Source organism: Oncorhynchus mykiss, chromosome 17 (assembly GCF_013265735.2).
Source record: "Oncorhynchus mykiss isolate Arlee chromosome 17, USDA_OmykA_1.1, whole genome shotgun sequence".
NCBI classification, from domain to species: domain Eukaryota; kingdom Metazoa; phylum Chordata; class Actinopteri; order Salmoniformes; family Salmonidae; genus Oncorhynchus; species Oncorhynchus mykiss.
In genome coordinates this window covers 9709814-9732652 of record NC_048581.1, presented here as the reverse complement: position 1 = coordinate 9732652, position 22839 = coordinate 9709814, and the positions used below count along the sequence as shown (strand labels likewise).

The 22839-nt window shown below is 47.2% G+C and overlaps 1 protein-coding gene across 2 annotated transcripts in view; it reads left to right on the top strand.

The window, feature by feature from the left end:
• LOC110494887 (pre-B-cell leukemia transcription factor 1) overlaps positions 1–22839 on the top strand; it is a 39684-nt gene that overhangs the window by 1852 nt on the left and 14993 nt on the right. For both annotated transcript variants that reach the window (XM_036948848.1, XM_036948847.1), the window contains exon 2: positions 5530–5603. In XM_036948848.1, the coding sequence (XP_036804743.1) occupies positions 5530–5603 (74 nt within the window). The remainder of the gene's footprint in view (positions 1–5529; positions 5604–22839) is intronic.

The window sequence follows — 22839 nt, the reverse complement described above, 5'->3', positions numbered from 1 at the left end:
CTGTTTTCCTTCTGTCTCTCCTCTCTCTGTTGTTATTCTGTTTTTATTCCCTCCATCTCTCTCTCTCTCTGTTGTTATTCTCTCTCCTCCTCCCCTCCTCCTTTATATAAATATTGTTAACTTTGACGACCGCCCGGCGGACTAATTAACCACAATGAGTTTGCTGAGGTCGCCTTGATTGATCGGTCATCACGTCATTAACATGGAATAATGACAAAGGATCTTACCGCGACTGGAGAGGGGGATGGCCCCGCATTTGAAATGGAGATGGCCGTTTTGGGTCTGGTGGTGGCGGTGTGTCAGGTGCTTTAGGTCGCCAGTATGGTGGTGGGCTGGAGGTGTTTTAGTCAGCGGTTGGTGTGAGTTTTCTTGTCCGTGATGGAAACTCGGATCGGATTTCACACGGCTTGACCCCCCCCAGTGGCTGTAAATAGCCTGCTGGATGATGCTGCTGACCCCGGTGGTGTCTGTTTTACGTGTCGCAGCCCGGCGAGGGGCTTCACAGAAACATTTACGTAATATGTGTTAATCTGTGATGGATTTATTACTTTACTTATAGGCCTGTAAACCCATTACTGAACTATAGAATGAACCACTGACATTAACATTGTTAATCTGCGATTTACTTTAGGTTAGTTATAGGATTACAGGTCCAACCAATACAACTAGAATGAACCATTTACACAGTGTTTATTTTCTATGGTGAGGTTTATTACTTTACTGGCAGACCTATAGGTCTCACCGTTACAAACAAATGGACTGAACTGTAGAATCACACTTCTATTACCATCTTATTACAATATTAATAAATACATTGCTGAAGCTGTATTGGTGAATTGGCTCCTTTCATAGTAGTGTGATGTATCACCTACATCTGTGCTGCTGTTCTGCCAGTATCACCACACAGACACACACACAGACATATACAGAAATACAGACAGATACAGACAGACAGACAGACACACAGACAGACAGACAGACATATACACATACAGAAATACAGACAGATACAGACAGACAGACACACAGAGACACAGACAGACACACAGACATAAATACAGACAGACACACAGAGACACAGACAGAAATACAGACAAGACACACAGACAGAAATACAGACAGATACACATACGGACACACAGAGAGACACAGACAGACACACAGAGACACAGACAGACACACAGACAGACATTCTCTCCCTCTCCTATCGTCCCTCCTGTTCATTGTGAGAGGAGGGATGCAATCAATTCTCTGATAAGACTGCACGAGAGAGCAGCTGTCCACACACACACACACACACACACACACTCCGTTACCAATATAGCTAGGCTCCAAAGACCTAAGGATACCTATTGTATGGTTGTTGGAGCCTTCGTCCACTCAGTGAATTCCCCATATTAAAGACTAGCTGTGTATTACTCATTCATGGATGTGTTATGGTGGTGTGTGGCTGCAGTATCATCCTGGTCAGTGGTGACAGTATAGGCTATACAGGCTGGTCAGTGGTGACAGTATAGGCTGTACAGGCTGGTCAGTGGTGACAGTATAGGCTGTACAGGCTGGTCAGTGGTGACAGTATAGGCTGTACAGGCTGGTCAGTGGTGACAGTATAGGCTGTACAGGCTGGTCAGTGGTGACAGTAGAGGCTGTACAGGCTGGTCAGTGGTGACAGTATAGGCTGTACAGGCTGGTCAGTGGTGACAGTATAGGCTGTACAGGCTGGTCAGTGGTGACAGTAGAGGCTGTACAGGCTGGTCAGTGGTGACAGTATAGGCTGTACAGGCTGGTCAGTGGTGACAGTATAGGCTGTACAGGCTGGTCAGTGGTGACAGTATAGGCTGTACAGGCTGGTCAGTGGTGACAGTATAGGCTGTACAGGCTGGTCAGTGGTGACAGTATAGGCTGTACAGGCTGGTCAGTGGTGACAGTATAGGCTGGTCAGTGGTGACAGTATAGGCTGTACAGGCTGGTCAGTGGTGACAGTATAGGCTGTACAGGCTGGTCAGTGGTGACAGTATAGGCTGTACAGGCTGGTCAGTGGTGACAGTATAGGCTGTACAGGCTGGTCTGTGGTAACAGTAGAGGCTGTACAGGCTGGTCAGTGGTGACAGTATAGGCTGTGCAGGCTGGTCTGTGGTGACAGTAGAGGCTGTACAGGCTGGTCAGTGGTGACAGTATAGGCTGTACAGGCTGGTCAGTGGTGACAGTAGAGGCTGTACAGGCTGGTCAGTGGTGACAGTAGAGGCTATACAGGCTGGTCAGTGGTGACAGTAGAGGCTGTACAGGCTGGTCAGTGGTGACAGTATAGGCTATACAGGCTGGTCAGTGGTGACAGTATAGGCTATACAGGCTGGTCAGTGGTGACAGTAGAGGCTGTACAGGCTGGTCAGTGGTGACAGTAGAGGCTGTACAGGCTGGTCAGTTTATTTATGCTCCCTTTTTCTTCTTCTTTTCCATGCTCTCTCGTCCCTCTGGTTTCTCTGGTTTCTCTGGTTTCTCTCGTCCCTCTGGTTTCTCTCGTCCCTCTGGTTTCTCTGGTTTCTCTGGTTTCTCTGGTTTCTCTGGTTTCTCTCGTCCCTCTGGTTTCTCTTGTCCCTCTGGTTTCTCTGGTTTCTCTGGTTTCTCTCGTCCCTCTGGTTTCTCTGGTTTCTCTCGTACCTCTAGTTTCTCTGGTTTCTCTCGTACCTCTGGTTTCTCTGGTTTCTCTCGTCCCTCTGGTTTCTCTGTTTTCTCTGTTTTCTCTGGTTTCTCTCGTCCCTCTGGTTTCTCTCGTCCCTCTGGTTTCTCTCGTCCCTCTGGTTTCTATGTTTTCTCTGTTTTCTCTGGTTTCTCTCGTCCCTCTGGTTTCTCTGGTTTCTCTGGTTTCTCTCGTCCCTCTGGTTTCTCTCGTCCCTCTGGTTTCTCTGGTTTCTCTGGTTTCTCTCGTCCCTCTGGTTTCTCTTGTCCCTCTGGTTTCTCTGGTTTCTCTGGTTTCTCCCGTCCCTCTGGTTTCTCTGGTTTCTCTCGTACCTCTGGTTTCTCTGGTTTCTCTCGTACCTCTGGTTTCTCTGGTTTCTCTCGTCCCTCTGGTTTCTCTGTTTTCTCTGTTTTCTCTGGTTTCTCTCGTCCCTCTGGTTTCTCTCGTCCCTCTGGTTTCTCTCGTCCCTCTGGTTTCTCTGTTTTCTCTGGTTTCTCTCGTCCCTCTGGTTTCTCTCGTCCCTCTGGTTTCTCTCGTCCCTCTGGTTTCTCTGGTTTCTCTCGTCCCTCTGGTTTCTCTGGTTTCTCTCGTCCCTCTGGTTTCTCTGGTTTCTCTCGCATAGATTATGTAAGAAGCAGAGTATGTGAGCAAAGTTGAGCGGTCGGAAATTCCGCTCATCTCTCCGGCGCTCTACTGATATTCCACCGCCCACCGCCTCACGGGGAAAAACGCTCCGCGCTCACAAAAAATAAAAAACTGGCGCTCCAAATTGGCTCCATTCATTAAAATCCCCATTTAACCAACACCCATCTATTTGGGTGACTACCTGGACCTACCGTTTGGTTCTGGACACTACGTCACCACACTCCCTCTCTTGGTCCTCCTCATCTTTGTAAGTCATCTTGATTTTGCACCTGTGTGTGTTATCAGTTTCTTTATGAAAATATTTAGTGAACTCCATGTCAGTAGCTAAAGCTTAGGGACTATAGCAGCACACCAGTAGACTACAGATGCATGCTGGGCCAGGCAAGCCCTGAGCTCGTGAAGTGCACTGAGCGTAATTGGAGCGGGTGAGAAGGCCGACGCTCCAGCCTTTGGGAAACTCGCTCTGTCCCCATACTCTGGTAATGGAGGAGCTCCGGACAGTTTGGTTTTCTCCTCGCTCCTCTCTATTCCTACTCCTCCCTCGCCTCCTTTTTCTCCTCCCTCTCTCTTCTGAGTTGAGGCAGATGTCATAGGTCTCCAGCCTCACTCCTCTCTCTCCTCCCTCATCTCTTCCTCTCCTGTGAAACACAGTAACTTCACTAACTGGTTGGTCAGACCACACTGTCTCAGACGACTGAAACACAGTACTAACTGGTTGGTCAGACCACACTGTCTCAGACGACTGAAACACAGTAACTTCACTAACTGGTTGGTCAGACCACATTGTCTCAGACGACTGAAACACAGTAACTTCACTAACTGGTTGGTCAGACCACACTGTCTCAGACGACTGTGAAACACAGTACTAACTGGTTGGTCAGACCACACTGTCTCAGACGACTGTGAAACACAGTACTAACTGGTTGGTCAGACCACACTGTCTCAGACGACTGTGAAGCACAGTAACTTCACTAACTGGTTGGTCAGACCACACTGTCTCAGACGACTGTGAAACACAGTACTAACTGGTTGGTCAGACCACACTGTCTCAGACGACTGTGAAACACAGTAACATTACTAACTGGTTGGTCAGACCACACTGTCTCAGACGACTGTGAAGCACAGTAACTTCACTAACTGGTTGGTCAGACCACACTGTCTCAGACGACTGTGAAACACAGTACTAACTGGTTGGTCAGACCACACTGTCTCAGACGACTGTGAAACACAGTAACATTACTAACTGGTTGGTCAGACCACACTGTCTCAGACGACTGAAACACAGTACTAACTGGTTGGTCAGACCACGTACTCTGTGATGGCTAAACCACAGTGGCTGTGTGTGTGTTTTAAAAGGTGTTTTGATTAAATATTATTGTTCTGTAATTAAGCTTATCTAGTAAGATCTCTTTCTTTCTTTCCTCTCTGAGTTAAAGAAAAGAATGCCAGCTGAAAGAATGTTCCTTGTGGTCACATGTCAGCTGGAATTCCCTCCAGAATGTGTGTGTGTGTGCGCGCGTGTGTCTGTTTGTGTGTGTGTGTGCGTGCGTGTGTCTGTGTGTGTGTGCTCGCGTGTGTCTGTGTGTGTGTGCGTGCGTGTGTCTGTGTGTGTGTGCGCGCGTGTGTCTGTTTGTGTGTGTGTGTGCGTGCGTGTGTCTGTCTGTGTGTGTGTGTGTGCGCGCGTGTGTCTGTTTGTGTGTGTGTGTTGAGAAGGTGCACTTTTAACCCTGGTTCAGTGGAAGATTGACAGCTGTGCTCCTATCATAGTTTTGGTTCTGTCTTGTAGCTAATGAATCTCTCCTCCCCCTACTCTCTCTCTCTCTCTCCCCCCTCTCTCTCACTTCTTTCTCTCTCTCTCTCTCTCTCCCCGTCTCTCTCTCTCTCTCTCTCTCTCTCTCTCTCTCTCTCTGCCTCTCTCTCTCTGCCTCTCTCTCTCTCTGCCTCTCTCTCTCTCTGTCTCTCTCTCTCTGTCTCTCTCTCTCTCTGTCTCTCTCTCTCTGTCTCTCTCTCTCTCTCGCTCACTTCTTTCTCTCTCTCTCTCCCCTTCTCTCTCTCTCTCTCTCTCTCACTTCTTTCTCTCTCCCCTTCTCTCTGTCTCTGTCTCTCTCTCTCTCTTTCTCCCCTTCTCTCTCTCACCCCTTCTCTCCCCTTCTCTCTCTCTCCCCCTTCTCTCTCTCTTTCTCTCTCCCTCTCTCTCTCTCACACAGGAAACATGCGTTAAACTGCCACAGAATGAAGCCCGCCCTCTTCAGTGTGCTGTGTGAGATCAAAGAAAAGACAGGTGAGCCAGTCAGCCAATCAGTTCCTGACTTCCTCTATGATTGGCCAATCCCATTCTCTGTTCTACCACTGATGTCTTGAGTTATACTCAGAAATGTTTTGAACGTCGCAGATAGAAATGTAATGTATAGAGCCTTTTTTCAACACAACAGAGCATTATAACTGCTCTACACTATACATTACTATCTGACTCTTGTCTCGGGACTTTTATGACATTTTTTATTTAACCTTTATTTAACTCGGTAAGTCAGTTAAGAAGAATTTCTTATTGACAATGATGGCCGACACCGGCCAAACCTGGACGATGCTGGGCCAATTGTGCACCGCCCAATGGGACTCCCAATCACGGCCGTTTGTGATACAGTCTTGATTCGAACCAGGGTGTCTGTAGTGGTGTCTCGTGTTTTGGTTGACTCTTCTCTGCTATTCCTCCAAGGGGTTGACGTTGTTTACATGGTAGTACAGAGTTTCCCTAAGCACTGATCTAGAGTCAGCCCTCCACCTGGCCCTATCAACAATAGCCATATGACTGCATTGAATGAAACTGACACTAAAACTGGTCTTATCTTTTCATTTTAGTCCTCTTTACTGTCCTCTTCCTCTTCTTTCATTCACGCATCCCCCCTCCCTCTCTCTCTCCCCCTCTCTCTCTCTCTCTCGCTCCCTCTCCCCTCTTCTCATGATGGAAAACATTATGAGAGGCATCCTCTGCTGGCTGCCATGACGATATGTCAATCACCCGGTGTTGCTTGTTCCCGATTGGTCCAGGGGGGGAAAGGGGGAGGCCCGAGGCAGAGTAAGGGGTTATGGTTGTCAAGGCAACTAGCTGTCTTATTTACCTAATGTCATTCACTTTGATTTTCACATTTGCACTCTGTGTCCAGAGAGAGAGAGAGAGAGAGAGGGGGAGGGAGGGAGGTAGGTAGGAAGGGAGAGAGAGAGAGATGAGAGGGGGGTTGGTAGATCTAGGTAATGATAGTGTTAGTGGGGGGTATTTTAGTGTAATCATTATCATCTGAAACACATGCCAGGTACTCTCCATTCCTGCTATCTTTCATTTATTTTCATTCTTTCATCCCCTTTATCTTCTCATTCTGTCACACTCTTGCTTTCGGATTTCATAATGTCCTAAATATTTATCTGTATTCCTCCCCTTTTCACCTCTGGTTTCACCATGTCTCTTGCCATTGTCCTCTTTCTCTTTTCCTCTCTCCCCATAGACCTTCTCTCCTTCCCTCCCTTTCTGTCCCACGTTAGAACTAGTATAAATAACCACAGCACAGGATCTCTGTTGATCTCTCTCCTTCTGACTATATCATCTGGTTTCCTGCCCTTTCCTGAGAGAGAGAGAGAGAGAGAGAGAGAGAGAGAGAGAGAGTAAAATAAGAAAAGGCATTTGGAATTAGACAAAGGGAAATAAGAGCAATGGAGAGAAGGGGGAAATAAAAGAAAATGGACAGAAAGAGAGGGAGGGAGAGAAAGAGGGCGACAGATTGATTGATGAGATGGAGGGAGAGGCAGTAATGACTGTGTCTGTGGATTGGCAGACTGGTGATATGCTCCAGACCCCTGTCAGCCTGGCCTCCTCCCCACCAACACTCACTCTCACTGGGGGGGGGGGGGGGGGGGGGGTGGCTCACCCGCTGCCCTGGCTTTGGCCTACACCTGGTGGTATCTGGTAATAGCCTACTCTGCTGGATCACAGTGGCATGAAGCTGGTTTATAAAAAAGTAATAAAGTGGGGTTATTAACTCAGCATGTCTGTAAGCAGGAGTGTGTGTGTGTTGTACAGTGGCAGCCTGTGTATTAGAGAGGTACAAATGTGTGTGTGAATGTGTTCGCACAATATGGGGTGCCTGAAACGTAGACGTGTCTGTCTGTCTGAAACGTAGAGGTGTCTGTCTGTCTGAAACGTAGAGGTGTCTGTCTGAAACGTAGAGGTGTCTGTCTGAAACGTAGAGGTGTCTGTCTGAAACGTAGACGTGTCTGTCTGAAACGTAGACTTGTCTGTCTGTCTGAAACGTAGAGGTGTCTGTCTGTCTGAAATGTAGACGTGTCTGTCTGAAACGTAGACGTTTCTGTCTGTCTGAAATGTAGACGTATCTGTCTGAAATGTAGACGTATCTGTCTGAAACGTAGACGTGTCTGTCTGAAACGTAGACGTGTCTGTCTGTCTGAAACGTAGACGTGTCTGTCTGTCTGAAACGTAGACGTGTCTGTCTGTCTGAAATGTAGACGTGTCTGTCTGAAACGTAGACGTGTCTGTCTGAAACGCAGACGTGTCGGTCTGAAACGTAGACGTGTCTGTCTGAAACGTAGACCTGTCTGTCTGAAACGTAGACGTGTCTGTCTGTCTGAAATGTAGACGTGTCTGTCTGAAACGTAGACGTGTCTGTCTGAAACGTAGAGGTGTCTGTCTGTCTGAAACGTAGACGTGTCTGTCTGAAACGTAGAGGTATCTGTCTGAAACGTAGAGGTGTCTGTCTGTCTGAAACGTAGACGTGTCTGTCTGAAACGTAGAGGTGTCTGTCTGTCTGAAATGTAGACGTGTCTGTCTGTCTGAAACGTAGACGTGTGTGTCTGTCTGAAACGTAGAGGTGTCTGTCTGTCTGAAATGTAGACGTGTCTGTCTGAAACGTAGAGGTGTCTGTCTGAAACGTAGATGTGTCTGTCTGTCTGAAACGTAGAGGTGTCTGTCTGTCTGAAACGTAGACGTGTCTGTCTGAAACGTAGAGGTATCTGTCTGAAACATAGACGTGTGTGTGGTGGGCAGTCTGGGAGGCTGGACCATAATCCATACTAATTAAGGATTAATTAAAACTAATGGGACCTGGTTCCCCATCCTCTCTTTCTGTCCCTCTCTCTGTTTCTCTTTCATCCTCCTCTCTCTCTCTCTCTCTCTCTCTCTCTGTTTCCGTTTTCTCCTTTCTGTCTCTCTCCTTTTTGCAAGTTTTCTCTCCTTTTTCCTTCTTCCTTTTTGTGCTGCGTGTAGACTACTCACTGGCTGTGTGTAGACTACTCACTGGGCTGCCTGTAGACTATTTACTGGGCTGCGTGTAGACTACTCACTGGGCTGCGTGTAGACTACTCACTGGGCTGCGTGTAGACTACTCACTGGGTTGCGTGTAGACTACTCACTGGGCTGCGTGCAGACTACTCACTGGGCTGCGTGCAGACTACTCACTGGGCTGTGTGTAGACTACTCACTGGGCTGCGTGTAGACTACTCACTGGGCTGCGTGTAGACTACTCACTGGGCTGCGTGTAGACTACTCACTGGGCTGCGTGTAGACTACTCACTGGGCTGCGTGTAGACTACTCACTGGGCTGCGTGTAGACTATTCACTGGGCTGCCTGTAGACTACTCACTGGGCTGCGTGTAGACTACTCACTGGGCTGCGTGTAGACTACTCACTGGGCTGCGTGTAGACTACTCACTGGGCTGCGTGTAGACTACTCACTGGGCTGCGTGTAGACTACTCACTGGGCTGCGCGTAGACTACTCACTGGGCTGCGTGTAGACTACTCACTGGGCTGCGTGTAGACTACTCACTGGGCTGCGTGTAGACTACTCACTGGGCTGCGCGTAGACTACTCACTGGGCTGCGCGTAGACTACTCACTGGGCTGCGCGTAGACTACTCACTGGGCTGCGTGCAGACTACTCACTGGGCTGCGTGTAGACTACTCACTGGGCTGCGTGTAGACTACTCACTGGGCTGCGTGTAGACTACTCACTGGGCTGCGTGTAGACTACTCACTGGGCTGCGTGTAGACTATTCACTGGGCTGCCTGTAGACTACTCACTGGGCTGCGTGCAGACTACTCACTGGGCTGCGTGTAGACTACTCACTGGGCTGCGTGTAGACTACTCACTGGGCTGCGTGCAGACTACTCACTGGGCTGCGTGTAGACTACTCACTGGGCTGCGTGTAGACTACTCACTGGGCTGCGTGCAGACTACTCACTGGGCTGCGTGTAGACTACTCACTGGGCTGCGTGTAGACTACTCACTGGGCTGCATGTAGACTACTGGTTGATCTCTCTTCCTCTCCCCACCTCGCTCCCTCTATCTCTCTCCTCAGCAACACATCTGTTAGTGTCTATCCTCCCTCTCTCTGTCAAATCAACACGTCTGTTTGTGTCTATCCTCCCTCTCTCTGTCTCAGCAACACGTCTGTTAGTGTCTATCCTCCCTCTCTCTGTCTCAGCAACACGTCTGTTAGTGTCTATCCCCCCTCTCTGTCTCAGCAACACGTCTGTTAGTGTCTATCCCCCCTCTCTCTGTCTCAGCAATACATCCTCCCTTTCTGTCTCAGCAACACATCTGTTAGTGTCTATCCTCCCTCTCTCTGTCTCAGCAACACATCTGTTAGTGTCTATCCCCCCTCTCTGTCTCAGCAACACGTCTGTTAGTGTCTATCCCCCCTCTCTCTGTCTCAGCAATACATCCTCCCTTTCTGTCTCAGCAACACATCTGTTAGTGTCTATCCTCCCTCTCTCTGTCTCAGCAACATGTCTGTTAGTGTCTATCCTCCCTCTCTCTGTCTCAGCAACACGTCTGTTGGTGTCTATCGTCCCTCTCTCTGTCTCAGCAACACGTCTGTTAGTGTCTATCCTCCCTCTCTCTGTCTCAGCAACACGTCTGTTAGTGTCTATCCTCCCTCTCTCTGTCTCAGCAACACGTCTGTTAGTGTCTATCCTCCCTCTCTCTCTCTGACCTTTTCTCATCTCAGCAACACGTCTGTTAGTGTCTGTCCTCTCTCTCTTTCAAATCAACACGTCTGTTAGTGTCTATCCCCCCTCTCTCTGTCTCAGCAACACGTCTGTTAGTGTCTATCCTCCCTCTCTCTGTCTCAGCAACACGTCTGTTAGTGTCTATCCTCCCTCTCTCTCTGACCTTTCCTCATCTCAGCAACACGTCTGTTAGTGTCTGTCCTCTCTCTCTGTCAAATCAACACATCTGTTAGTGTCTATCCTCCCTCTCTCTGTCTCAGCAACACGTCTGTTAGTGTCTATCATCCCTCTCTCTCTGACCTTTCCTCATCTCAGCAACATGTCTGTTAGTGTCTATCCCCCCTCTCTCTGTCTCAGCAACATGTCTGTTAGTGTCTATCCTCCCTCTCTCTGTCTCAGCAACACGTCTGTTAGTGTCTATCCTCCCTCTCTCTCTGACCTTTCCTCATCTCAGCAACATGTCTGTTAGTGTCTATCCCCCCTCTCTCTGTCTCAGCAACACGTCTATTAGTGTCTATCCCCCCTCTCTCTGTCTCAGCAACACGTCTGTTAGTGTCTATCCTCCCTCTCTCTCTGACCTTTCCTCATCTCAGCAACATGTCTGTTAGTGTCTATCCCCCCTCTCTCTGTCTCAGCAACACGTCTGTTAGTGTCTATCCCCCCTCTCTCTGTCTCAGCAACACGTCTGTTGGTGTCTATCCTCCCTCTCTCTGTCTCAGCAACACGTCTGTTAGTGTCTATCCCCCCTCTCTCTGTCTCAGCAACATGTCTGTTAGTGTCTATCCTCCCTCTCTCTGTCTCAGCAACACATCTGTTAGTGTCTATCCTCCCTCTCTCTGTCTCAGCAACATGTCTGTTAGTGTCTATCCTCCCTCCCTCTCTGTCTCAGCAACACATCCTCCCTCTCTGTCTCAGCAACACGTCTGTTAGTGTCTATCCTCCCTCTCTCTCTGTCTCAGCAACATGTCTGTTAGTGTCTATCCTCCCTCTCTCTGTCTCAGCAACATTACTGTTAGTGTCTATCCTCCCTCTCTCTCTGTCTCAGCAACATGTCTGTTAGTGTCTATCCTCCCTCTCTCTGTCTCAGCAACATGTCTGTTAGTGTCTATCCTCCCTCCCTTTCTGTCTCAGCAACATGTCTGTTAGTGTCTATCCTCCCTCCCTCTCTGTCTCAGCAACACATCCTCCCTTTCTGTCTCAGCAACACGTCTGTTAGTGTCTATCCTCCCTCTCTCTGTCTCAGCAACATGTCTGTTAGTGTCTATCCTCCCTCCCTTTCTGTCTCAGCAACATGTCTGTTAGTGTCTATCCTCCCTCTCTCTGTCTCAGCAACACATCTGTTAGTGTCTATCCTCCATCTCTCTCTGACCTTTCCTCTCGTCTCTTTCTTTCTCTACCTGAGTTATTAGCAGAGTGGGATTATGATCAACTGAATGATGGAATGATCCGAGTGACAGGGCGTAAGAGAGGACGGAAAGAATGGAGGGGATTTCTGTGTAAGCTCTAATCCTCCTGTCTGTTAAGTTGAGCCATGTGACACACACACCCTGATAAACCATATCACACCCTCACCTCCATTTCATATCCTTGTAAACGCACATCCACACACTAACATCCAATCACTGCAGACGTTACGGTACTGATATTACTTAGATGTATTTACATTCTTTTTAAGTTACTTTTAAAAAAATAATCCTTTGTCTCCCCAATTTCGTGGAATCCAATTGGTAGTTACAGTCTTGTCTCATCGCTGCAACTCCAGTATGGACTCGGGAGAGGCGAGGGTCAACCCAGCCAAGCCGCATTGCTTCTTGACACAATGCCAACTTAACCCGGAAGCCAGCCACACCAATGTGTCGGAAGGAAACACCGTACACCTGGCCCATGGGTCTCTGGGTCGTGGCCGGCTGCGACAGAGCCTGGACTCGAACCAGGATCTCTAGTGGCACAGCTAGCAACTGCGATGTAGTGCCTTAGACCACTGCGCCTCTCGGGAGGCCCCATACTTGTGTGTGTGTGCGTGTGCACGCACGTCCCTGTATGTTTGTGAGTTAATGTACAGGTGTTTCTTTGGATTGCGTTGTTGGATTGTATAGTAATCTAGTTAATCTGTCAAAAGGTGTGTGGGGTAGGGCTGTGACCATTGACATTTTTGAGTAACGTTTAATTGTCATGCAGATGGCCACGGTAATTGTCAATACATGTTTAGATGTTGTAATGCATCATAGTGCAGTGGTAATAATGAGCTGCTACATGTATAATACATACAACATAGCTTTGCTGTCTCAGACTAATGGCCTTGACTGCCTTGTGTGTGTGCTGGTGAGTGTTTGTCTGGGGTTGTCGTTTGCACATCACACATTTGTTGATGTTACTTGTGTGCGAAGAGCAGTGTGAGTATGGTTTGGGATGTTGGGGAAAGGATGGATGGGGTTAGACATGTTGTACCTAATTAGATATAAAGATACTACAGTTTCTGATCCAGTTGATTTTCCTGGGTGTTCCCAGTTTCAGCAGAGTTTCAGTTTCTGATCCAGTTAAATTTCCTGGGTGTTCCCAGTTTCAGTTCCTGATCCAGTTGAATTTCCTAGGTGTTCCCAGTTTCAGCAGAGTTTCAGTTCCTGATCCAGTTGAATTTCCTGGGTGTTCCCAGTTTCAGCAGAGTTTCAGTCCCTGATCCAGTTGAATTTCCTGGGTGTTCCCAGTTTAAGCAGAGTTTCAGTTCCTGATCCAGTTGAATTTCCTGGGTGTTCCCAGTTTAAGCAGAGTTTCAGTTCCTGATCCAGTTGAATTTCCTGGGTGTTCCCAGTTTAAGCAGAGTTTCAGTTCCTGATCCAGTTAAATTTCCTGGGTGTTCCCAGTTTCAGTTCCTGATCCAGTTGAATTTCCTAGGTGTTCCCAGTTTCAGCAGAGTTTCAGTTCCTGATCCAGTTGAATTTCCTGGGTGTTCCCAGTTTCAGCAGAGTTTCAGTCCCTGATCCAGTTGAATTTCCTGGGTGTTCCCAGTTTAAGCAGAGTTTCAGTTCCTGATCCAGTTGAATTTCCTGGGTGTTCCCAGTTTAAGCAGAGTTTCAGTTCCTGATCCAGTTAAATTTCCTGGGTGTTCCCAGTTTCAGTTCCTGATCCAGTTGAATTTCCTAGGTGTTCCCAGTTTCAGCAGAGTTTCAGTTCCTGATCCAGTTGAATTTCCTGGGTGTTCCCAGTTTAAGCAGAGTTTCAGTTCCTGATCCAGTTGAATTTCCTGGGTGTTCCCAGTTTAAGCAGAGTTTCAGTTCCTGATCCAGTTGAATTTCCTGGGTGTTCCCAGTTTAAGCAGAGTTTCAGTTCCTGATCCAGTTGAATTTCCTGGGTGTTCCCAGTTTAAGCAGAGTTTCAGTTCCTGATCCAGTTGAATTTCCTGGGTGTTCCCAGTTTAAGCAGAGTTTCAGTTCCTGATCCAGTTAAATTTCCTGGGTGTTCCCAGTTTCAGTTCCTGATCCAGTTGAATTTCCTAGGTGTTCCCAGTTTCAGCAGAGTTTCAGTTCCTGATCCAGTTGAATTTCCTGGGTGTTCCCAGTTTCAGCAGAGTTTCAGTCCCTGATCCAGTTGAATTTCCTGGGTGTTCCCAGTTTCAGCAGAGTTTCAGTTTCTGATCCAGTTGAATTTCCTGGGTGTTCCCAGTTTCAGTTCCTGATCCAGTTGAATTTCCTGGGTGTTCCCAGTTTCAGCAGAGTTTCAGTTCCTGATCCAGTTGAATTTCCTGGGTGTTCCCAGTTTCAGCAGAGTTTCAGTTTCTGATACAGTTGAATTTCCTGGGTGTTCCCAGTTTCAGCAGAGTTTCAGTTCCTGATCTAGTTGAATTTCTTGGGTGTTCCCAGTTTCAGTTCCTGATCCAGTTGAATTTCCTGGGTGTTCCCAGTTTCAGCAGAGTTTCAGTTGGGGAAAGATGTAGTAGTAACTGTGTTTGGTTGCCAGTTTCAGAAATAGGCCCACTAGTGCTGAGCGATTAGAGCTTTTTGAAGTTGTTTTTTGTTTTGATAATTATTTTCTACATTGAATGCTGTAACAGAATGAAACCGCTGATAAAAGTCCCATGAGGGCAGTGACTGCCCATTTTATTTATTTTTTAACCTTTCGGTTACTAGGCAAGTAAAGAATACATTCTTATTTTTTAAACGGCCTAGGAGTGGGTTAACTGCCTGTTCGGGGACAGAACGACAGATTTGTACCTTGTCAGCTCGGGGGTTTGAACTTGCAACCTTTCTGTTACTAGTCCAACGCTCTAACCACTAGGCTACCCTGCCTCTAACCACTAGGCTACCCTGCCTCTAACCACTAGGCTACCCTGTCTCTAAACACTAGGCTACCCTGCCTCTAAACACTAGGCTACCCTGCCTCTAACCACTAGGCTACCCTGCCTCTAACCACTAGGCTACCCTGCCTCTAACCACTAGGCTACCCTGCCTCTAACCACTAGGCTAACCTGCCTCTAACCACTAGGCTACCCTGCCTCTAACCACTAGGCTACCCTGCCTCTAACCACTAGGCTACCCTGCCTCTAACCACTAGGCTACCCTGCCTCTAACCACTAGGCTACCCTGCCTCTAACCACTAGGCTACCCTGCCTCCCCATTACTGCTTATCACGTATTAACCATCATTTGTTCACATTACTTTAATACAATATTGAAATTGTTGTGTATATTTTATTTATTTAATGACTTTATTTCATTCCGAGTCATCATCTCATCTCTATAGACCTGCTGCCTGTGCTGTCTGACAAAATCACTATTTTAGTAGTTCTTCGACGTTATTAAGGTATACTTTTGTGACTGCTGAATAGCAACTATCAATCACTTAGATCAAGTAGAGAGAAACCTTGTGAAGAAACTGCTCTCTATCCCTGTGAGTCGCCCATCTCTTCTCTGTCTCGGTGTCCACACTAACCTGACGTAGCAGGCGTAAAACGAACACGGACCGGACACGTAGATGCGCAATGGGTTATGGTCATTGTAGTTAATTACCATGTTTTATGCGCTAAACTATGTAGAATATTGGCCTGTTCGGAAACTACAACTCCCTGCTACATCGCACAGTTTGGGCTTCATCTTATTCTTTTTGCTAGAGAAACTGCTCATTGAGTTTACATTTAAAAAAACAAAAAACAGACTGTAATTGAAATAATTGAACCGACATCAGTCAATTAGTTCTTTAAAAAACGACAAATGACAAATGTGGGTTAATTGCTCAGCATTAAGACATATACAATTACAGTAACTAACTCCGCACTAAGGCCTATACAATTACAGTAACTAACTCCGCACTAAGGCCTATACAATTACAGTAACTCTAACTCAGCACCAAGACCTATACAATTTCAGTAACTGTACCTCTGCACTAAGGCCTATAATTACAGTAACTAACTCCGCACTAAGGCCTATACAATTACAGTAACTGTAACTCAGCACCAAGACCTATACAATTACAGTAACTAACTCCGCACTAAGGCCTATAATTACAGTAACTAACTCCGCACTAAGGCCTATACAATTACAGTAACTGTAACTTAGCACCAAGACCTATACAATTACAGTAACTAACTCCGCACTAAGGCCTATAATTACAATAACTAACTCCGCACTGAGGCCTATAATTACAGTAACTGTAACTCAGCACCAAGACCTATACAATTACAGTAACTAACTCAGCACTAAGGCCTATACAATTACAGTAACTGTAACTCAGCACTAAGGCCTATAATTACAATAACTAACTCCGCACTGAGGCCTATAATTACAGTAACTGTAACTCAGCACCAAGACCTATACAATTACAGTAACTAACTCAGCACTAAGGCCTATAATTACAATAACTAACTCCGCACTGAGGCCTATAATTACAGTAACTGTAACTCAGCACCAAGACCTATACAATTACAGTAACTAACTCCGCACTAAGGCCTATAATTACAATAACTAACTCCGCACTGAGGCCTATAATTACAGTAACTGTAACTCAGCACCAAGACCTATACAATTACAATAACTAACTCAGCACTAAGGCCTATACAATTACAATAACTAACTCAGCACTAAGGCCTATACAATTACAGTAACTGTAACTCAGCACTAAGGCCTATACAATTACAGTAACCAACTCGGCACTAAGGCCTATAATTACAGTAACTAACTCCGCACTAAGGCCTATAATTACAGTAACTGTAACTCAGCACCAAGACCAAAACAATTACAGTAACTAACTCAGCACTAAGGCCTATACAATTACAGTAACTAACTCAGCACTAAGGCCTATACAATTACAGTAACCAACTCGGCACTAAGACCTATACAATTACAGTAACTAACTCAGCACTAAGGCCTAAACAATTACAGTAACTGTAACTCAGCACCAAGACCTATACAATTACAGTAACAGTATTGTCATTTATCATATTGGGCTGTTTTCTGTTAATTGCCAGGTTGGGTCAGCAACCAGCAGAGGTTAGCTCGTACTGTCTGTCTGTCTGTCTGTCTGTCTGTCTGTCTGTCTGTCTGTCTGTCTGTCTGTGTATTGTAGACTGTGTGTGTGTGTATTGTAGACTGTGTGTGTCTGTGTGTGTGTATTGTCGACTGTGTGTGTCTGTGTGTGTGTATTGTAGACTGGCCGGTTGCCAGATGTGGATGCTGTCATATCCCTCATTGTGTGATTATAAATGTGAGCTGATCCAGGGAACTACGCTGTAATTGCCACCTAATTTGCATAACTGTGCAAATTAATGACCTCTCAAATGAGCATTCATTTTTCACAGGGTCTTTAGTGGCTCCTTAAGAGACGCCCTAATTAACGCCTCTGTGTGTGTGTGTGAGGGAGAGAGTGTGTGTGTGTGTGTCGTATCAGTTGTTTTGGCAGTAAGGGGATGCCAGGGAAAGCTGGCAATGCTACCATAGCAACAGCCACACAAACCACTGCTACTCTCTCTGTCTCTCTCTGTCTTTCTCGCTCTCTCTGTCTCTCTCGCTCTCTCTGGCTCTCTCTGTCTCTCTCGCTTCTCTCTGTCTCTCTCGCTCTCTCTGGCTCTCTCTGTCTCTCTCGCTCTCTCTGTCTCTCTCGCTCTCTCGCTCTGTCTCTCTCTCTCGCTCTGTCTGTCTCTCGCTCTCTCTGTCTCTCTGTCTCTCTCGCTCTCTCTCTCTCTCACTCTGTCTCTCTCTCTCTCTCTCTCTCTCTCTCTGTCTCTCTCGCTCGGTCTCTCTCTCGCTCTGTCTCTCTCGCTCTCTCTGACTCGCTCTCTCGCTCTGTCTCTCTCTTGCTCTGTCTGTCTCTCTCTCGCTCTGTCTCTCTATCCCTGTCTCATCTCCATCTCAGAATGTGTGCGTGTCAATCTTCAGTAAATACTAACAGATGCTACTTAAACCTGATCTTCTTACAACCAAAGGCTTACACACACACACACACACACACACACACACACACACACACACACACACACACACACACACACACACACACACACACACACACACAGTAAAGAAGGATATGGTTAAGTTTCTTATGTTGTCCTTTGTTGGGTGAATTCTCTGTGAACCAGTACCCTGTAAGACTGATTCTCAGAACCGCTTCTGTCAGTCTGGACCCTAACCAGTACCCTGTCAGTCTGGACCCTAACCAGTACCCTGTCAGACTGGACCCTAACCAGTACCCTGTCAGTCTGGACCCTAACCAGTACCCTGTAAGACTGATTCTCAGAACCGCTTCTGTCAGTCTGGAACCTAACCAGTACCCTGTCAGTCTGGACCCTAACCAGTACCCTGTCAGTCTGGACCCTAACCAGTACCCTGTAAGACTGATTCTCAGAACCGCTTCTGTCAGTCTGGACCCTAACCAGTACCCTGTCAGACTGGACCCTAACCAGTACCCTGTCAGTCTGGACCCTAACCAGTACCCTGTAAGACTGATTCTCAGAACCGCTTCTGTCAGACTGGACCCTAACCAGTACCCTGTCAGACTAGACCCTAACCAGTACCCTGTCAGACTGGACCCTAACCAGTACCCTGTAAGACTGATTCTCAGAACCGCTTCTGTCAGTCTGGACCCTAACCAGTACCCTGTCAGACTGGACCCTAACCAGTACCCTGTCAGACTGGACCCTAACCAGTACCCTGTAAGACTGATTCTCAGAACCGCTTCTGTCAGACTGGACCCTAACCAGTACCCTGTCAGACTAGACCCTAACCAGTACCCTGTCAGACTGGACCCTAACCAGTACCCTGTCAGTCAGGAACCTAACCAGTACCCTGTCAGTCTGGACCCTAACCAGTACCCTGTCAGACTGGACCCTAACCAGTACCCTGTCAGACTGGACCCTGTCAGACTGGACCCTAACCAGTACCCTGTCAGACTGGACCCTAACCAGTACCCTGTCAGACTGGACCCTAACCAGTACCCTCTCAGTCTGGACCCTAACCAGTACCCTGTCAGTCAGGAACCTAACCAGTACCCTGTCAGTCTGGACCCTAACCAGTACCCTGTCAGACTGGACCCTAACCAGTACCCTGTCAGACTGGACCCTAACCAGTACCCTGTCAGTCTGGACCCTAACCAGTATCCTGTCAGTCTGGACCCTAACCAGTACCCTGTCAGTCTGGACCCTAACCAGTACCCTGTCAGTCTGGACCCTAACCAGTACCCTGTCAGTCTGGACCCTAACCAGTACCCTGTCAGACTGGACCCTAACCAGTACCCTGTCAGTCTGGACCCTAACCAAGTACCCTGTCAGACTGGTGTATTACTGGCTAGTTGTCTAAATATGTCTGACGGGTCCAGACTGACAGAAGCCTTTCTGAGAACCAATCAGTAACCAGCAATACACCAGTCTGACAGAAGCCTTTCTGAGAGCCAATCAGTAACCAGCAATACACCAGTCTGACAGAAGCCTTTTTGAGAACCAATCAGTAATCAGCAATACACCAGACTGACAGACACATTAAACCACCAGACAGACATATATTTAGACAGCATACCGGTCATTCACCAGTCAGTAAGACACATTAAACATTCAGACCAGAACCCTATGGGTCTAGGGGGAATAGAGTACCATTCAGACCAGAACCCTATGGGCCTAGGGGGAATAGAGTACCATTCAGACCAGAACCCTATGGGTCTAGGGGGAATAGAGTACCATTCAGACCAGAACCCTATGGGCCTAGGGGGAATAGAGTACCATTCAGACCAGAACCCTATGGGTCTAGGGGGAATAGAGTACCATTTGGGACGCACCAAGAGACCACTAACTCCTACAGCGTTACTACACCTATCAGACGAGTGGTTCTCAAACCTCTCCACGGGGCCCGCCAGTCATTCCATGTATTGTAGCTATTCCAGAGCAAACACATCTGATTCAACTTGTTAACTACTGATAAAGCCCTTGACCAGGTGAACCAGGTCAGCTAGTTTATGCCCTTGACCAGGTGAACCAGGTGAGCTAGTTAAAGCCCTTGACCAGGTGAACCAGGTGAGCTAGTTAAAGCCCTTGACCAGGTGAACCAGGTGAGCTAGTTAAAGCCCTTGACCAGGTGAACCAGGTGAGCTAGTTAAAGCCCATGACTAGATGAATCAGGTGAGCTAGATCAAGCCCTTGACCAGGTGAACCAGGCGAGCTAGTTCAAGCCCATGACCAGGTGAACCAGGGTAGCTAGATCAAGCCCTTGACCAGGTGAACCAGGCGAGCTGGTTCAAGCCCATGACCAGGTGAACCAGGGTAGCTAGATCAAGCCCTTGACCAGGTGAATCAGGTGAGCTAGATCAAGCCCTTGACCAGGTGAACCAGGTGAGCTAGATCAAGCCCTTGACCAGGTGAACCAGGCGAGCTAGTTCAAGCCCTTGATCAGGTGAACCAGGGGAGCTAGATCAAGCCCTTGACCAGGTGAACCAGGGGAGCTAGATCAAGCCCTTGACCAGGTGAACCAGGTGAGCTAGTTCAAGCCCTTAACCAGGTGAACCAGGTGAGCTAGATCAAGCCCTTGACCAGGTGAATCAGCCCACAATCAGTTGTCTTAATTAGTTTCCAGCCTGGTAACTGGTTATGAGGCCTGAATGTAAGAGCATGGAGGAGGAAACAATACTGGCTTCTATAGTGGCCCTTATGTCTGCTCACTAGTGGGCTAGAAACAGGGGAAGGGTGCACTCTGCTGGTCACAGCTGGGACTACAACTGTCTGCCTGTCTGTCTGCAGAGTATCAATTTTGTGAATTCTTGGTTGGTGAGCGGACCCCAGACCTCACAACCATGAAGGGCAATGGGTTCTATAACTGATTCAAGTTAAAAAAAAGTAATGTTCCTTTTGATGGTGTAGAAGGCCCATCTTGTCTTGTATCTCAGATCGTTCACAGCTTTGTGGAAGTTACCTGTGGCGCTGATGCTTAGGCCGAGGTATGTATAGTTTTCTGTGTGCTCTAGGGCAACGGTGTCTAGGTGGAATTTGTATTTGTGGTCCTGGCAACTGGATCTTTTTTGGAACACCATTATTTTTGTCTTACTGAGATTTACTGTCAGGGCCCAGCTCTGACAGGGCCCAGGTCTGTCAGGGCCCAGGTCTGTCAGGGCCCAGGTCTGACAGGGCCCAGGTCTGACAGGGCCCAGGTCTGACAGGGCCCAGGTCTGTCAGGGCCCAGGTCTGTCAGGGCCCAGGTCTGACAGGGCCCAGGTCTGTCAGGGCCCAGGTCTGACAGGGCCCAGGTCTGACAGGGCCCAGGTCTGACAGGGCCCAGGTCTGTCAGGGCCCAGGTCTGACAGGGCCCAGGTCTGTCAGGGCCCAGGTCTGACAGAATCTGTGCAGAAGATCTAGGTGCTGCTGTAGGCCCTACTTGTTTGGGGACAGAAGCACCAGATCACCAAACAGGAGACACGTTTGACTTCAGATTCCAAGGCCGGGTGCTGCAGACTGTTCTAGTGCCCTCGCCAATTCATTGATATATATGTTGAAGAGGGTGGGGCTCAAGCTGCATCCTCAAGCTTCACACTTGTTGTTGATGTACATTGATATTATGTTGTTTTTCCCCCAAGTCGAAAGCTTTTTGGAAATCAACAATGCATGAGAAGACTTTGCCTTTGTTTTGTTTGTCAATTAGGGTGTTCAGTAGATGGGCTGGTACTAGAGGTCGACCGATTATGATTTTTCAACGCCATTTACCAATTAATCAGACGATTTTTAAAAATGTATTTGTAATAATGACAATTACAACAATATTGAGCAGAGCAAGGGGAATAACTACTCCAAGTCTCAGAGCGGGGGACGTTTGAAACGTTATTAGCGCGCACCCCGCTAACTAGCTAGCCATTTCACATCGGTTACACCAGCCTGATCTCGGGAGTTGATAGGCTTGAAGTCATAAACAGCGCAATGCTTGACGCACAACGAAGAGCTGCTGGCAAAACGCATGAAGGTGCTGTTTGAATTAATGCTTACGAGCCTGCTGGTGCCTACCACCGCTCAGTCAGACTGCTCTATCAAATCATAGACTTAGTTATAACATAATGACACACAGAAATACGAGCCTTAGGTCATTAATATGGCCGAATCCGGAAACTATCATCTCGAAAACAAAATGTTTATTCTTTCAGTGAAATATGGAACCGTTCTGTATTTTATCTAATGGGTGGCATCCCTCAGTCTAAATATTCCTGTTACATTGCAACCTTCAATGTTATGTCATAAATATGTACAATTCTGGCAAATTAGGCGCCCCAAACTGTTGCATATACCCTGACTCTGGGTGCAATGAACACAAGAGAAGTGACACAATTTCACCTGGTTAATATTGCCTGCTAACCTGGATTTATTTTAGCTAAATATGCAGGTTTAAGAATATATACTTCTGTGTATTGATTTTAAGAAAGGCATTGATGTTTATGGTTAGGTAAACATTGGAGCAACGATACGCACCACATCGATTATATGCAACGCAGGACACGCTAGATAAACTAGTAATATCATCAACCATGTGTAGTTAACTAGTGATTATAATTGATTGATTGATTGTTTTTTATGGGATTAGTTTAATGCTTGCTAGCAATTTACCTTGGCTTACTGCATTCGCATAACAGTGCAATGAGAGGCAGGTGGTTAGAGCGTTGGACTAGTTAACCGTAAGGTTGCAAGATTGAATCCCCTGAGCTGACAAGGTGAAAATCTGTCGTTCTGCCCCTGAACAGGCAGTTAACCCGCGGTTCCTAGGCTGTCATTGAAAATAAGAATGTGTTCTTAACTGATTTGCCTAGTTAAATAAAGATAAAATAAAGGTGTCATTTTTTTATATTTTTATGAAAACTTGAAATCGGCCCAAATTAACCGGCCATTACGATTAATCGGTCGACGTCTAGTGTGCAGGGTGAATACGTGGTCTGTCGTACAGTAATTTGGTAAAAAGCCAATTCAACATTTGCTCAGTACATTGTTTTCACTGAAGAAATGTGCTCTCTCCCTCTTTGTCGATTTCTACTCTCTCCCTCACCTCTCTGTTCATCTCTCT